The 16,597-nt window shown below is 54.9% G+C and overlaps 1 protein-coding gene across 2 annotated transcripts; it reads left to right on the forward strand.

The window, feature by feature from the left end:
• The first annotated feature begins 1,705 nt into the window (after positions 1-1,705).
• Positions 1,706-4,648, forward strand: LOC119709557 (transcription factor SOX-9-like). 2 transcript variants are annotated; one of them, XM_038157477.1, is made up of 3 exons: positions 1,706-2,433; positions 3,190-3,443; positions 3,820-4,648. In XM_038157477.1, the coding sequence occupies exons 1-3, from the start codon at positions 2,003-2,005 to the stop codon at positions 4,584-4,586; spliced, it is 1,452 nt and encodes a 483-aa protein (XP_038013405.1). In that variant the 5' UTR covers positions 1,706-2,002; the 3' UTR covers positions 4,587-4,648. The 2 variants fall into 2 exon arrangements, with proteins under 2 accessions (XP_038013405.1, XP_038013406.1); XM_038157478.1 differs by lacking the exon at positions 1,706-2,433 and adding an exon at positions 2,455-2,929.
• The last annotated feature ends 11,949 nt before the right edge of the window (positions 4,649-16,597 follow it).

A 16,597-nucleotide genomic window follows, 5' to 3' on the forward strand; every position in this document is an offset into this window, starting at 1 on the left:
TTTCTGTAAAGAGAAATATCTGCAGTTATCCACAGAAAACCCGGGATGTTTCTGGAAAGGAGTTATCCACAGAAAACCCGGGATGTTTCTGTGCAGGGAATATCTGCAGATATCCACAGACAATTCGGGATGTTTCTGTAAAGAGAAATATCTGCAGATATCCACAGATCAGCCCGGGATGTTTCTGGAAAGGAGTTATCCACAGAAAACCCGGGATGTTTCTGTAAAGAGAAATAACTGCAGATATCCACAGAAAACCCGGGATGTTTCTGCAAAGGAGTTATCCACAGATCAGTCCGGGATGTTTCTGTGCAGGGAATATCTGCAGATATCCACAGATCACCCCGGGATGTTTCTGGAAAGGAATTATCCACAGAAAACCCGGGATGTTTCTGTAAAGAGAAATATCTGCACATATCCACAGATCAGCCCAGGATGTTTCTGTAAAGGAATTATCCACAGAAAACCCGGGATGTTTCCGTGCAGGGAATATCTGCAGTTATCCACAGACAACCCCGGGCAGCTCCCGGCCTTGCCTTTCCAGACTTGATCAACTCGGCAAAACTTTTATTTTCGTGCAGAGGGGGAGGGAAGAGGCCGCTCCTTCCCCGGGCACGGCTCCAGGCAGGGATGCGGGATCGGGATCCGGGATCGCGATGAGGAACCGGGATGGGGAACCGGGATAAGAAACCTAGATGGGGAACCGGCACAGGGAACCGGGATGGGGAAGCGGGTGAGGAACTGGGATGGGGAACGGGGATGCGGGATCAGGATGAGAAACGGGGATTGGGAACTAGGATGAGAAACGGGGATGAGAAAGAGGAATGGGAAACCGGGATGGGGAACCGGGCTGCAGGACCGGGATGGGGAAGCGGGATGGGGAATCGGGATGCGGGACCGGGATGGGGAAGCGGGATGAGGGTCCCGCAGCCCGGTCCGGCCGCGCGGGGATGGGGAATGACGATAGAAAGAGGAATAACGGGGAAGGCGCGGATGTCGCAGCGCGGGGTGGGCGGAGGGACGCGCCGAACAGCCCGTGCAAAATTAAACTTAAAAAAAAAAAAAAAAAAAAAAAGAAAGAAAAAAAAAAGAAAAAAGTTTTAAAAGTTTAAAAAGCAGAAAAAGCGAAAGCGCAGCAGCGATGTTGGGGTCCCTGGGGCCGGTTCCCCGCGGCCGCCCCGCTCCGTGGCCGCGGTCCCGGGGGGTTCGGGGGGCGCGCCCGGCCCCGCCGCCCCCGCCGCCGTTCCTGAGCCTCTGGCGCCCCCTCGGGACGGAGCCGCGCAGCGCCCGCCGCGCCCGCTCCGCGCGTCCCGCCCGCCGCCAGCCAGCGCGGCGGCAGCGGCCCCGCGGGGCCCACCGCCGGGGCGTCCATCAGCCACCCGCGGGGGCCCGCGGGGCGCTGTCGCTGTCGCTGTCGCTGTCGCTGTCGCCGTCGCTGTCGCCGTCCCCTCCGCCGCCGCCGCCGCCCGGGCCGTGCCCCCCGCGCTGCGCGGCGCTGCGCGGCCCCGCCCCCCCCGCGCGCGGCTCAGCCAATGGGGGCGGAGCGGCCCCCGCGGGCCGCGCTGTGATTGGCCGCGGCGGGGCGGGCGCGCGGCCCCGCGCTGGGTATTAGTGCGCGCGGCGCGCGGCGGGCGCAGAGCCGCGCTGGAGACCGGCGGGGCCGCCGCGCCCGACTCTGCCCCGGCCGCTCCCGCTCCTCCGCTCCTCCGCTCCTCCTGCTCCCGGCCCCGGCCTCGACAAAGTTTTTTTTCCCCCTTTCCTCGTTTCGGAGTTTTTTGGTTTTCTTGTTTTTTGTAATTTTTTTTCAGCGTTTTTGCGCTGAGGAGAAGTAATAAAAAGTTTTTTTCCTCTCCCGCCTCCTCTCCGCAGCCGGTGGAGACTTTGTTTCTCCGCGTTTTTTACTTTTTTAACTCCTCCCTGCCCCTTAGCGCCTAACTTTTTTTTTTTTTTTTTTTAATCAATTTTTTTTCGCCCCCTTGTTCCCCCTCGGCCGCTTTCTCGCATGAATCTCCTCGACCCTTTCATGAAAATGACAGAAGAACAGGACAAATGTATCTCCGACGCCCCCAGCCCCACCATGTCGGATGACTCCGCCGGCTCCCCCTGCCCCTCTGGATCCGGCTCGGACACGGAGAACACCAGACCCCAAGAGAACACCTTCCCCAAGGGCGACCCGGACCTGAAGAAGGAGAACGACGAGGACAAGTTCCCGGTGTGCATCCGGGAGGCGGTGAGCCAGGTGCTGAAGGGCTACGACTGGACCCTGGTGCCGATGCCGGTGCGGGTGAACGGCTCCAGCAAGAACAAGCCGCACGTCAAGAGACCCATGAACGCCTTCATGGTGTGGGCGCAGGCGGCCCGCAGGAAGCTGGCGGATCAGTACCCGCATCTGCACAACGCCGAGCTCAGCAAGACCCTGGGCAAGCTCTGGAGGTGAGTGCGGGGCCGGGATGCCCGCGGGGAGCGGGGGATGCGCAGCCGGAGGATGTTGGAAACGCGCTGGGAAACTTCTGCGGAGTGCGAAACTTGTTTGGGTGGAGGAGAAGCCGGGACGGGAGGGGGGGAAGCGGGGCGAGCGGTCGGCTTCGCGGTGTTGGAAGCGGTTTCTGATCCCGGAGCGGTGCCCGGGGCGGGGGGACGGCGCGGAGCCCCCCGGGCTGCCCCGGCCGTTGTTTGTTTGCGCTGCCGGTGCGGAGGAAATGATGGATTTTGGGGATTGCATCAGCTCGGGCCGGGGTGGCGGCGGTGAGTGGCGCAGGGCCGGGTGGCCTCCGAGTGCCAGAATGAGGCGGGGAGGGGAGGAAAACACGCGGCGAGTGAGTCACCTGGGCCACCGCGTCCTCGGGGACTGCGCCAGCGGCGCGGGGGACCCTGCAGCGGAGAAACCCTGGCAGGCACGGATGTCCCCAAAGCGCCCGGGGACAGCGAGGTGTGCCCACAGGGTGGGGAGGGAGAGGGCTGGACCCCGCTGCCACTCCTGCAGCTCTGCTCGGGCCACCGAAGGAGTCTGGGGGACGAGGGGTTGACAACCCGAGAGCGCCGGGGACGAGGGGGTGACAACCAGCGAGCGTCCCGGACGGGGGGTTCAGGTTGTGGGGGGTTTTGCATCGCTCTTTGGGGGGATCCGAGGGAGGGATCGGCGCTGGCCCCTGAGCCGCAAGTGACCCCGCGCCCCCCGTGTCCCCCCAGGCTGCTGAACGAGAGCGAGAAGCGCCCGTTCGTGGAGGAGGCCGAGCGGCTGCGGGTGCAGCACAAGAAGGACCACCCCGACTACAAGTACCAGCCCCGGCGGAGGAAGTCGGTGAAGAACGGGCAGGCGGAGCAGGAGGAGGGCGCGGAGCAGACCCACATCTCCCCCAACGCCATCTTCAAGGCGCTGCAGGCGGACTCGCCGCAGTCCTCCTCCAGCATCAGCGAGGTGCACTCGCCCGGGGAGCACTCGGGTAGGTACCGTGGAGCCTGCGGGGGACACGGCACAGCCTCCCAGAGCTGCAGCCCTGACCGGGCTGAAGCTGGGCTTGGGTGAGGGGAGGGGAAGGAAAGAGCCAGGAGTGGAGGGAGAAGGGGGAGAACTGCCCAGATCCTGGGCGCACAAATCCTCGCCCCACTGCAGCCACTTCCCCCTGAACACGAGAAACACGTCTGAGAAGCACGAAGCCACGCTTTTTAAAACCCAAACCCCAGCTGGTGTCCGAGGGCGCGGCAGGGGCTGCGCCGTGGGGCCGAGCTCCGCGTCCCTCACACCTGGGCACGAGCGCGTGCGCCGCTCACGGCGCCGTCACCCCCGTCCCAGCTTCACCGCTCTCCTTCCTCCCCCAGGCCAGTCGCAGGGGCCCCCCACGCCTCCCACCACGCCCAAGACGGACCCTCAGCCGGGCAAGCAGGACCTGAAGCGCGAGGGCCGCGCGCTGGGCGAGGGCGGCCGGCAGCCGCCGCACATCGACTTCCGCGACGTGGACATCGGCGAGCTCAGCAGCGACGTCATCTCCAACATCGAGACCTTCGACGTCAACGAGTTCGACCAGTACCTGCCGCCCAACGGGCACCCCGGCCAGGTCACCTACACGGGCACCTACGGCATCAGCGGCGCCGCGGGCGTCTGGATGGCCAAGCAGCAGCAGCAGCCGCCGCCGCCGGCGCAGCTGCCGGCGCTGAGCGCCGAGCAGGGCCCCCAGCAGCAGCAGCAGCAGCAGCAGCAGCCGCAGCAGCAACGGACGCACATCAAGACGGAGCAGCTGAGCCCCAGCCACTACAGCGAGCAGCAGCAGCACTCCCCGCAGCAGCAGCAGCAGCAGCAGCAGCAGCAGCTGAGCTACAGCTCCTTCAACCTGCAGCACTACAGCTCGTCCTACCCCAGCATCAGCCGCGCGCAGTACGAGTACGGCGAGCACCAGGGCTCCTCGGGCTCCTACTACAGCCACGCCGGGCAGGGCGGCGGGCTCTACTCCACCTTCAGCTACATGAGCCCCACGCAGCGCCCCATGTACACCCCCATCGCCGACACGGCGGGGGTGCCCTCCATCCCCCAGACGCACAGCCCGCAGCACTGGGAGCAGCCCGTCTACACGCAGCTCACCCGGCCCTGAGCGGGAGGAGGAGGAGGAGGAGGAGGCGCCAAAACAAAAAAAGGCCAAAAGAGCGAGAGAAGAAATTGAAAAAAAACGAGAAATAAATAAAGAAATAAAGTCGGAAACGAGCGAAAGCGGCAAGGAGTTGCCTCGGACTGTGTGAAATTGAAGGGGTGGTTAAAGACGCTCATGTGGAAGCTGGCGCCTCGAGACTTCTGCACTACAGCATCCTCCAGGACCCGCTCCCAGCCCCAAAATTTGGGACAGACTTGCCAAGGACTGGACTTGAACTCCGCTTCTTCCAGCGTGGAGAGGAGATTTCCACCCGACCCGCCCAGCTGGCTCCTTCTCTGGACTTTTGTAATGATGATTTTTTTTTTTTTCTAGCAGTAATTAAAAGCGAGATAAAAAAATAAAAATTAAAAAAAAAAGAAGAAAAAAAGAAGGGGGGGTAAAAGAGAAAACTCAGAGTCCTCTGTGAGGAATATTCTCTATTTTAAATATTTTTAGTATGTACTGTGTATGATTCGTTACCAATTCGAGGGGATTTGTACCTATTTTTTAGAGATTTTTTTTGAAATCCTCTTATTTTTCCAACAGCTAAAAAAAAAAAACAATGACACTTAGTGGAGCAGCCCTAGGTTTTCTTGCAGAGGTATTTTTGTATAGAGAAGTGTCTTTTTTTTTGCTCTAAAAATGAAACTAAACCAGCGTGCTCTGCCCTGGGAACCCAGCACTGGGGCAGGGACCAGCATGGGAGAGGCTTTATTTTTCTAACTCGTAGCAAAACCAGCCAGGAGGAGAACTTCACTTTATTTTTTAATAACCTCGAGCCTTAAAAGAAAAACAAAAAGAGGAAAAAAAAAAAAAAAAGAAAAAAAATTTGGAAAGTATCCATGGAGCAGCCCCCAGAGTGCTGCTGGAAGCCTTAAAGCAGCCCCTGATAATCACTGGCCCCGGGCTGGGGCTGAGCCCGACCCCTCCGGGCACCCCCTGCCCACCCCAGGGTGCCAAACCCGGCCAGGGGCTCCTCTCTGCCTGGGAGCCGGCACAGATCCTTTAAATTATTTATTTGGGGAGAAGAGCAGCTTTGAATCACCGTTTTCCCCTTGGGTTTTGTTGTTCTGAAGTCCTTTCAGAAGCGTTGCGTTAGTGGGAGCATTATTTGGAAGGTGACCGTGCCTGTTAAATTATGGTCTGAAACTGTAACCAGTCCTTTATTTATCTCTTTAATTCCTTTTGGTCATTGTTGTTATTATTATTATTATTATTCTTTTTGGAATCTGTGTCCTGGGTTTGTACAAACTTTATGCTCTTCCTTTTTTTTTTGTTTGTTTTTTTGTTTTGTTTGAGGTTTAATTTTTTTTTTTTTTTTCGCCTTTTGCCTTCGAGGAGTAACTGGAAGAAAAAAAGAAAAATGAGATTTGTACAAACTAAAGATTGCAAATGTAGCGGATCACTGAATCATTTGCCTTGTTTCCTGCCTCAGCTCTCTGGGACACACGAGCTCGTGCAAGGACGAGCCCCTCACCCCAGCCCTGCCGCAGGGGTGGCACCGTTTTAGCCTTCAACCCCCCCAAAAAACTGCCTGGAGAGGTGGGGGGGACACTGATTTTGGTGAAGCTGTGGCTGAACAGTTAAGGATTGCTTTTTAAAAAAGACAGCAGACTTTTTTTATTTAAAAAAAAAATGATATATTTGTTAACTTTTTTTTTGTTTTAGGGATTCAGTAGGAGAAAAAAAAAATCTTAAAGCACTCTTATAATATGGCATCTTTCTATTTCTGTATAAAAGCAGATCTTTTTAAAGTATTTCTGTAACTTAAAAGACCTGTCCTTTAAATCATATTTTGTCTTTAGGTAAGTTTGGTTTGGTTTTGGTTACAAGATCCTTCTCTTTGTGAAACTTACCTTTTTTTGTTTTGTTTTGGTTTGGTTTTTTTTTGGTTTTGTTTTTTTTTTGTATATTATTGTTTGCAATAAATATACATTGTATCAAAAGTTGCACCTGCCCCGGGTGTGGGGTTTGTTATCAGGGTTTGTTATCAGGGTTTGTTATCAGGGTTTTTTCTCAGCCTCCAGGGGACAGGGAATGCTGGATGGGTTTGGGTTCCTGGCTGAGGGTTGGGGTGTCCCCCCCTCCTCTTTATCCCAAGCAGAGCCAGGCAATAAATGGGATTGGGGATGGGTAAATCCAGGCTGGCCAGCTCAGGCTGTGACCCCAAAGGGGACACCTGAGCTCCAGCTGTCCCCAAATCCTGCTGGCTCTGCTCTCCCTGCCTCGCCTGCTCGATTTTGGGGGTGCTGAGCACGAGGGGAGGAGAAAGGAGCGACCCCAAAGGTTTGGGCTTTCAGGCCATCCTTAAAAACCTGCTGCAATCCTCCCAAAAACCCCCGAATCTCCCACCAGCCGAGCAGGACCCGTGTCATCCTCAGGGCTCCATGTCCCCCGTCCCTCCCGGGGAAGGAGTGACCCCCGGCTCAGCCCATCCCGAATCCATCCTGCCCTGCTGGGCTCTGCAGCAGCTCAGGCCAGGCTTTGTCACCTCCCCCCTGCTGCTGTCACCTCAGAGCTCGCTGGGGACACGAATCCCTGCAGGCCCCTGCAAGGCCTCAGCTTCCAGCTGGGAAAACTTGTGTCCCAACTTGTCCCGAATTCCCCCGGAGCTGCAGCTGGCACGGGGCTGCTGCGGGGCACCTGGAAAAGCAGAGCCAGGCAATAAATGGGATTGGGGATGGGCAAATCCAGGCTGGCCAGGGCAGGCTGTGACCCCACAGGGGACACCTGAGCACCGGCTGTCCCCAAATCCTGCTGGCTCTGCTCTCCCTGCTCCCACCTGCCCCTTTCAGGTGGAGATTTTGTCCGCCCTGGAATCTTCTCCTGGCTGGAAAATCCCCCCTGATCCCATCCTGCAGCCCCAGAGCCCCCACAGCACAAACCCCCGGGAGGCATTTCGCACTCCAGCCAAGCAGCCGAAGGGATTCATTAACTCTGAGCATTAATTGGGGGCAGTGTCACTCTGCTGCGCCGTGTGGGAACTCTTTGATCCCAGATTTTTCTCCTCCTCAGCATTTCCCCTGCCCCACTCGGACTTTACCCGCTGCCAGTTTTGGCCTGGCTGCTTTTTGGGACAGCAGAACAAACGCAGCTCCCGGGTTTGGGGTGAGGAAGGAGCTCTGGGGAGAGCTCAGCTCCACAATTCCATAATTCACCAACAGTTCCACAAAGCAGAAAATGCAGCTGCGGGTGGGATGGGCTGGAAAAGGGCCTGGAATTGGGACGGGCAGTGCCTGACCCTGCAGGGCTCTGGAACAGGAGGGGCCTCTCCCATCCCACCCCGACGGGAGCGGGGCAGATCCCACCGGGATTCCTGGGACGTGTCTGTCCCCACCCCGACTGGAGCGGGGCAGATCCCACCGGGATTCCTGGGACGTTTCTGTCCCCACCCCGACGGGAGCGGGGCAGATCCCACCGGGATTCCCGGGACGTGTCTGTCCCCACCCCGCCGTGCTGAGCCCTCTGTCCCCTTTTCCAGCAGAAGCATCCCCTCCCAAAAACCCCAAAGGAGCAAAGCCGCTGCCCCAGCCTGGCCCCGCCGTTCCAGCTCCGCTCTTGGGGCGGGCTCGCAAATTTTTGGGGACAAAACCGAGCTGGACACGGGGGGCGGCTCCGAGCACCCCGAGCTCGGGGGGACACGCAGGGAGGGGGAAAGGCTGGAAATGCGCCCGGCTCGGGGCAGCGGGGCTGGAAGCAGAGCGAGAAGGGTGCGGAGGGAGCGCAGGGAGCTCCGGCAATGCTGCGGGGGGGTCGGAGCGCCGCGGGGATGGAGGCGCAGGGCTCCGGGCTGGGGGGAACAGGCAGAACCCCCCAAATTCCCGCCGAACCTCAAACTGGGGGGTGGGCAGAGCGAGGCCGAGCTCTTGTTTTCTGGGTTTTTTTCATCCGTTTTCATGAGCGCCGATAAAAATAAAAAGAAATAGAGGGAGAAAGTTTGCAAGCAGCCCCACGGGAGCTCCCGGGGACATCCCGGCTTCCCGGGCTCCCTTTGGGAGCTGCAATTTGCATTTTTTTTGCAGCCGGCTGCTGGTGCTGGCATGGCCCTGGAGCCGCGGCTGGGTCCCGGGGAGGAGCAGCAGCCGTGCCCCGAGCCCGGGATGCGGAGCCCGGGAGGAGCCGGGCTCTGCCTCTGCCCTTCCCGGGCCGGTTCCAGCAGGACAAGAGGAAACAGCGGAGTTTCCCCGCACTGGGGGTTGTTTCCCTCGGGATCGGGGCAGGGAATTGCAGCCACCCGCGAGAGGGTGGGAACGAACCCAAATCCCATTTCTCGGCCAAATCTGGTCCAAGTGCTTGGGTTCCGGGCTGCAAAGCTGGGAAAAGTGGGGAGAGGGGAGAAATTACAGACACAGGGCACGAACGGCTCCCAGGAATGAGAGAGGACCAAATAAAAACCACCAAAAATAAAACCTGAAGCTCCCCTAGCACCGCCTCCCGCCCCTGTCCGGCCGGGAATGAGGATGCAGATGGGATTGGGATAGCTCAGTGCCCGGGAAAAGGCTGCCCAGGGTGCTCCGTGCAGGGCTGCAGGGCTCGGGGACACTGCTGTCCCCTCTGCCACCCCCGGCTGTCACCCATCGAGCCCAACAGCAGCAATGGGAGGGGAGGAAAAGGCTCCCCAAACCCCCTCCTGCAAAGCCCCCTCCAGCGAGGAACGAGCCCCTCTGGAGCAGGGATGGGTCATCCCCGTGGCTGCCCCCACACCGAGCTCCAAGCCACCCCACAGATCCCAAAATTCCCGGGATCCACTGTCCGATATCCCAATTTCAGGGGAAAAAAAAACCCTAGGGATCCGCACCCTGCAGAGTCCAGATCCACCACCCAAAATCCCAATTTTAGGAGAAAACCCCGTGGAGATCTCCACCCTTCAGTGTCCAGATCCACCACTCAAAATCCCAATTTCAGGGAAAAAACCCATGAGGATTTGGACCCTGCATTGTCCAGACCCACCACCCAAAATCCCAATTCCAGGGGGGAAATCCCATGAGGATTTGGACCCTGCATTGACCAGATTCACCACCCAAAATCCCAATTTCAGGGGATAAATCCCATGAGGATTTGCACCCTGCATTGTCCAGACCCACCACCCAAAATCCCAATTTCAGGGAAAAACCTAATGGGGATCTGCCCCTTACCAGGTCCAGACCCACCACCCAAAATCCCAATTCCAGGGGGAAAATCCCATGAGGATTTGGACCCTGCATTGTCCAGATTCACCACCCAAAATCCCAATTTCAGGGGATAAATCCCATGAGGATTTGCACCGTACAGGGTCCAGACCCACCACCCAAAATCCCAATTCCAGGCGATAAATCCCATGAGGATCTGCACCCTACAGGGTCCAGACCCACCACCCAAAATCCCAATTTCAGGGACTGCTGATCCCCCACACCGGAGTTTCTCTCAGCTGGGAAGGGTTTGACCCTCATTCCCTGAGGTGACAGCTCTGACGTGGTCCCCAAGCCCAGCCCAGGTAGGACAGAGCTTCTGTCCCCTCCCAGATGTGTCAGAAAGAAAAAAAAAAAAAAAAAAAAGCAGTTTTACATCTGATTTTCCTGCTGCCAGCGTGGGGATTAATTACACAGCTCGCCTGGGCAGAGCCCAGCTATCGCCGCGCGGAGTCCCGCTCCATAAACTCCCAGCTGCTAATAATAAGGCTGGACAGGAGTTTTAAAGCTTCAGTAGACAGTTTACAATTAACCTACTCCTGTCAGCTGGAAAATCACCTTAAAATGGGATTCCAGCTCTCCTCTGCCTCGCCGGGAGCGGGAGTTTCGCTTCTGCAGAGTGAGAAGCTGCACTGTGAACCAGGGAAGGCCCCAGGGCTGACCTGAATTTCTCCCAAAATCAGAGCAGATTTCGCCAGGTGTCCCTCGGGGCGGCCAGCCCAGCCCTTGGGAGCTGGAAATCTGCTCCAGAGCTTGGGAGATTTTCGGGCTCACCCCAAGCAAGTTTTTCACCGAGGAGACAAAGCACGCCTCGGATTTAGCGGCTGGGGGAGAGGACAATGGGGGTCTTGAGGCCCCAAATTGCCAGAGGTGCCCCAGGAATGGCAAACACAGAGCACAGGATGCACCCTCCTCACCAGCCCCACTGCTTCCTGATTCTCCGTGGGTTTTTTCCCAAGCTGGGAGGTGAATTCCAGGAGTTGGAGTCGCCAGCCCGGTGGCCATGTCCCAGCTGAGCCACGGTGACATCCCTGGAGCTCTGACACCCTCTGCTCCCTCTTTCAGCAGCTCGCTCGCAGCTTTCAGAGATAAAAATTTAAAGATAAAAATTCATCCTATAAAGGAAAATATGGATTTTTACCGGGAGGGTGGGTGTGGAAACCCAGGGCACTGGGAATGTTTCTCTGGCTGCTCTGGGGCGCCCTGACCCCCAGGGGAGCACTGACTGTGACCCTCATCCATGGAGAAAGCTTCCCAAAAAGTGTGGAATGGATTATAGAGAGCAGTGTGGGTGTGTCACTGGGTGAGGAATTCAGGTTTTGGGGTTTTTAGTGTGTTGTGGATGGGAGCGAGATGGAGGGCACAGGGTGTCATCCTGGGTTTCTTCTTCATGCTGCTTCTTCTTCTTCTTCTCCATGGGTTTGGGTGGCATTTTGTAATTGGGTGGAAAAATCCCCACTGTGGGCTCTCTGGGATCAGTTCTTGGGTTAAAAGGGGAAATAATCCAGGTGTCAGCTCTTCAAGATAGACTGGAACCCACAAAAGTGTGGAATGGATTATAGAGAGCAGTGTGGGTGTGTCGCTGGGTGAGAAATTCAGGTTTTGGGGTTTTTAGTGTGTTGTGGATGGGAGCAGGATGGAGGGCACAGGGTGTCATCCTCAGTTTCTTCTTCTTCTTCTTCTTCTTCTTCTTCTTCTTCTTCTTCTTCTTCTTCTTCTTCTTCTTCTTCTTCTCCATGGGTTTGGGTGGCATTTTGTAATTGGGTGGAAAAGTCCTCATTGCAGCCTTTGAGGGATCAGTTCTTGGGTTAAAGGGGAAATAATCCAGGTGTCAGCTCTTAGTTGGGTAGTTCAGTCTTAAAAGCCCTTGGAACCAGAGATTGTTGCCATTTTGTGCCTTGTGATGCAAAGCTGCCGAGCTCCCAGCAGTGAGACTGTTTCACTGATCAGAAATGATAAACCCCTGAGTCCAACATGAACTGTCATCTCAAGGGCCTTCAACCCAGACCCAGAGAAACCCGCAGCTGGGACAGCCACAGGTGGGGAGGCTCTGGAATGGAATTCCCAGAGAAGCTGGAGCTGCCCCATCCCTGGACATGTCCCAGGAGCAACCTGGGATGGGTGAAGGTGGGAATGGATGGGATTTAAGGTCCCTTCCCACCCAAACCATCCCATTATTCCATTCAGGGAAGCTTCGGGATGCGACCCAACCCTCGTGGAGGTTTGTCCCTCATCTTGGCCACAGCTCCGAGGTGAAGCTTCCCAAAGCTCCCCCTCGAAACACCTTCGAAAAGCCCCAGGAAGGAATTCCATCAGCCAGGAGCAGCTCGGGCAGGGGGGGGGGAGCGGGGAGCGGCCCAGTCATTTTCTGTGATTAAAAGGCAAATTTTATTCCTGGAGAAACTTGGAAGCAAATGTGGCGTTGCCATGGTTTCACACCCACTGGCTGGAAATGACAATATTAGCAGGGTGACCTGGTAATTAGAAACTGTGCCCCCAGGTCAGGCTGCGGAGAAAATAAAGAGAGATTAGGGCGTGCTAAAGACACCGCATAATGCTGCGGGCTCCTGCGCTCCCCACCTTTTATAAGCGGCCCATTTAAATGCAGATTGTGACTTTCCACCTGGGGCTGCTAATCTGTCTCACAGCCAGATCAAACAATGGGGCAGCGCTCCCGCACTGTGGGGCCGCGCAGCTCCGGGGCTCGGGCTGGCACCGCTGCCTGTCCCCCTTTTCTCAGGGGGGAAAAAAACCCACGAGGGTTTCGTTTGTGCGCTCCTCTCCCGCCCCTGAATCCCATGGGCTTGGGGCAAAACAGATTTTCAGGTTTGCAGGTTTGGGTCAGATTTTCATCCTCCTCTCCCATCCCCAAACTCCAATAATTCCGAGTAAAACGCGTTCAGATTTTCATTCCCCTCTCCCATCCCTAAATTTCAATTATTTGGAGCAGATCAGGCTCAGATTTTCATCCCCATCTTTCCCAAAACTCCAATAATTTGGAGCAAAACACACTCAGATTTTCATCCTCTTCTCCCATCCCGAATTCCAATAATTTGGAGCAAAACAGGCTCAGATTTTCATCCTCCGCTCCCATCCCCACACTCCAATATTTGGAGTAAAACAGGGCACATATGCATCCTCCCCTCCCACGCCAAATTCCAATAATTTGGAGCAAATCAAGCTCAGATTTTCATCCCCATCTTTCCCAAAACTCCAGAAATTTGGAGCAAAACAGGCTCAGATTTTCATCCTCATCTTCCACAAAACTCCCATGATTTGGAGCAAAACAGGCTCAGATTTTCATCCTCCTCTCCGACGCAAAATTCCAATAATGTGAAACAAATCAAGCTCCGATTTTCATCCTCATCTTCCCCAAAACTCCAGTGTTTTGGAGCAAAACAGGCTCAGATTTTCATCCTCCTCCCCCATCCCAAATTCCAATAATTTGGAGCAAATTTGGCTCAGATTTTCATCCTCATCTTCCTCCAAACTCCGGTGATTCGGAGCCACCTCCCTGGGCAGTCCCAAGGTCTGGCCATCCTTTCCATGTAGAAATTCCTGCTGATGTCCAGCCTGGACCTCCCCTGGTGCAGCTTCAGACCATTTCCTCTTCTCCTGACATTCCCTGGGGGCAGATCCCGACCCCCCCCCCGGGCTGTCCCCTCCTGTCAGGAGCTTTGGAAAGCCCCAAGCCCCCCCTGAGCTCCCCAAAAAATCCTTCCCTGCCAAACCCAATCCCTGCCACTCGCACCAGGAAGACTCCCCCGGCTCTACCCATGGAAAAAAAATGTCGGGAAAAGCAGCTTTTGGGAGCAAACGTGGCATTCCCGAGGTGCTTCCAGCTGCTTTTCCCTGGTGGCAGCTGCTGCTGGTGCTGGGGACTGTCCTGACCCGGGGATGGCAGAGAGGAGCAATCCCAAATTAATTAGCAGGATAATCAAAGCCATCCCGTTTTAAGGGGTAATTCCAGTGTCCCCAAAGGCGGGTGACATCAGCACCGCCGAGAGGGAGAGGTTGGAGCTCCCCAGAGCTGCACCTGGCCCTTGAGTGCTCTTCACTTTCCTCAGAGCAGTTCAGGAGCGCTAATCCCGGCCCTGGCAGCTCCAGGAGCGTCAGGCCCCGGCCCCGGAGCGCTCCTGGAACCTTATCTGCTTCCAGAAGCTGCCAAAGCCAAGGGCTCGGGCACAGGGCCCGGTAAAATGTGGGGTTGGGGTGCCACCGTCCCCTCCTGGGATGGGTTTTGACCCAGGAGAGCTGAGCTCGGGCAGCTCCGTCCCAGCAGCGCCAACGTTCCCAGCCCGGAGCCGCCTCGACCTTCCAGAACAGGAGAGGAAGAGGGAAAACGATCCCCGGGAGTCTTGGGAGGACGCAGGGAGGACGCTGCCCTCCCCTCCTTCACCCCAGCAACATGGCAAACACAGGAAGGGAAAGCAAAGGGGAATCCTGGGGGAAAGAAAATCCAAAAATCCTTGGGAAGAGCAGTGGGCAAAACCCTTCACTCTGGAAAATCCAGAAAAGAATCCTGGGAAAGAATCCCGAAACCCTTGGGAAGAGCAGTGGGCAGAACCCTTTATTCTGTAAAATCGAGGAAATAATCTGGAATCTCTTGGGAAGAGCAGTGGGCAAAACCCTTCATTCTGGAAAATCCAGAAAAGAATCCCGGGAAAGAATCCAGGAACCCTTGGGAGGAGCAGTGGGCAGAACCCTTCATTCTGGGGGGGAAAAAAAATCAGGAAAAAAATCCTGGAAAAGAACCCAGAAACCCTTGGGAAGAGCAGAAAACAGGGATTGCTCCTTGGAGCAACGCCAGGGTCACAGAGGAATGATGGAGGCACCGGGAAAAGGGGAAAAGCAAGGCTGGATCCCTTCCGTGCCCACCTCTGGCATCCAGGCCCAGCTGAGCTCCTCCGTGCCTCAGTTTCCCCCACTTCATCTCCTGCTGCGCTGCACAAACAATTCCTCTGACGCCTGCAAACCACAGGCCCCGTTTCCCCCCCGTTTTTCTTGCAGGTATCAGCCCCGCAGAGCAGATTTTGATTCCCTAATCCCTACAGGGGATAAGGAAAAAAAAACCAAAAAACCCAACCTGAGCTTTCCCATCTCCATCCTCTCCTTCCCCAGCCCCTTCGCTCGCCCCCGATCCTCCTCCCCGGCCAAGCTGTCATGGTTTATTTTGTTTGGGTGGATTTTCTTTCTGGCCGTGCCCCATCCCCAGCCTTTTCCCAGGGAGCCGCAGCCCCGCTCCGGGCTCATTAGCATCCTGCTGCATAATTAGAGGCGGGGGCATTGTCATGCAAAGCAGCCTCGGATGACAACACTTCAGCCCCCGACGACGACGCAGGAACGCCGCCAGCAAGTTTCTCACACTGGTTTCAGCCGAGGCAAAGCCCGGCCCCGAGGTTTTAATTAATTAATTAATGGGGGATGAGCTGCCCTGACGGCCCGGCCGTGGGCTCCGTCTTTTTGTGGGGTGGAATCTTGGGGTGGTTTTGGGTCGGAAAGGAGCTTGAAGGTCATCCCGTCCCACCCCAAAACTCAGGGATGTTCCAATGGGCACTTCCAGGATGGGGCAGCCAAGGAAAAACCTGTGCCAGGGGCTCCCCGGTCTCCCAGGGAATGATTTGGAGCAAATCAAGGTCAGATTTGCATCCTCATCTTCCCCAAAACTCCAATATTTGGAGCAAAACACGCTCAGATTTGCATCCTCATCTCTCACCCCAAAACTTCCATAATTTCGAGTAAAACAGGTTCAGGTGTTCATCCTTCTCTCCCATCTCGAATTCCAATAATTTGGAGCAAATCAAGCTCAGATTTTCATCCTCATCCTCCTTAAAACTCCTATGATTTGGAGCAAACCAGGCTCAGATTTTTATCCTCCTCTCCCACCCCAAAACTTCCATAATTTGGAGCAAATCCAGCTCAGATTTTAATCCTCATCTTCCCCAAAACTCCTATGATTTGGAGTGAAACGGGCTCAGATTTTCATCATCCTCATCTTCCCCAAAACCCCAAAAATTTGGAACAAATGAAGGTCAGATTTTCATCCTCATCTTCCTCAAAACCCCAATAATTTGGAGCAAATCAGGCTCAGATTTTCATCCTCCTCTCCATCCCCAAATTCCAATAATTTGGAGAAAAACAGGTTCAGATTTTCATCCTCATCTTCCACAAAACTCCAGCAATTTGGAGCAAAGCAAGCCAAGATTTTCAGGGAAGGATTCCCTCCATGGAATACTTTTAACTCAATAAAAATCGATTAAAGAGCAGGATTCCTTCCATGGAATAAATAAATATCAATTTATTCCATATCAATTCCATATCAATTTATCCATATCAGTATCAATAAATTAATATCAATTAAAGGACAGGATTCCTTCCATGGAATAAATAAATATCAATTTCTTCCATGTCAATTTATCCAGATCAACATCAATAAATTAATATCAATTAAAGGACAGGATTCCTTCCATGGAATAAATAAATATCAATTAATTCCATTTCAATTCCATATCGATTTATCCATATCAACATCAATTAAAGGACAGGATTCCTTCAATGGAATAAATAAATATCAATTTATTCCATATCAATTTATCCATATCAACATCAATAAATTAATATCAATTAAAGGACAGGATTCCTCCCATGGGATAAATAAATATCAATTTATTCCATATCAATTTATCCAGATCAACATCAATAAATTAATATCAATTAAAGGACAGGATTCCTTCCATGGAATGAATAAATATCAATTTCTTCCATATCAATTCCATATCAATTTATCCATATCAATATCAATAAATT

The sequence above is a fragment of the Motacilla alba genome, chromosome 18 (assembly GCF_015832195.1).
Source record: "Motacilla alba alba isolate MOTALB_02 chromosome 18, Motacilla_alba_V1.0_pri, whole genome shotgun sequence".
NCBI lineage: Eukaryota > Metazoa > Chordata > Aves > Passeriformes > Motacillidae > Motacilla > Motacilla alba.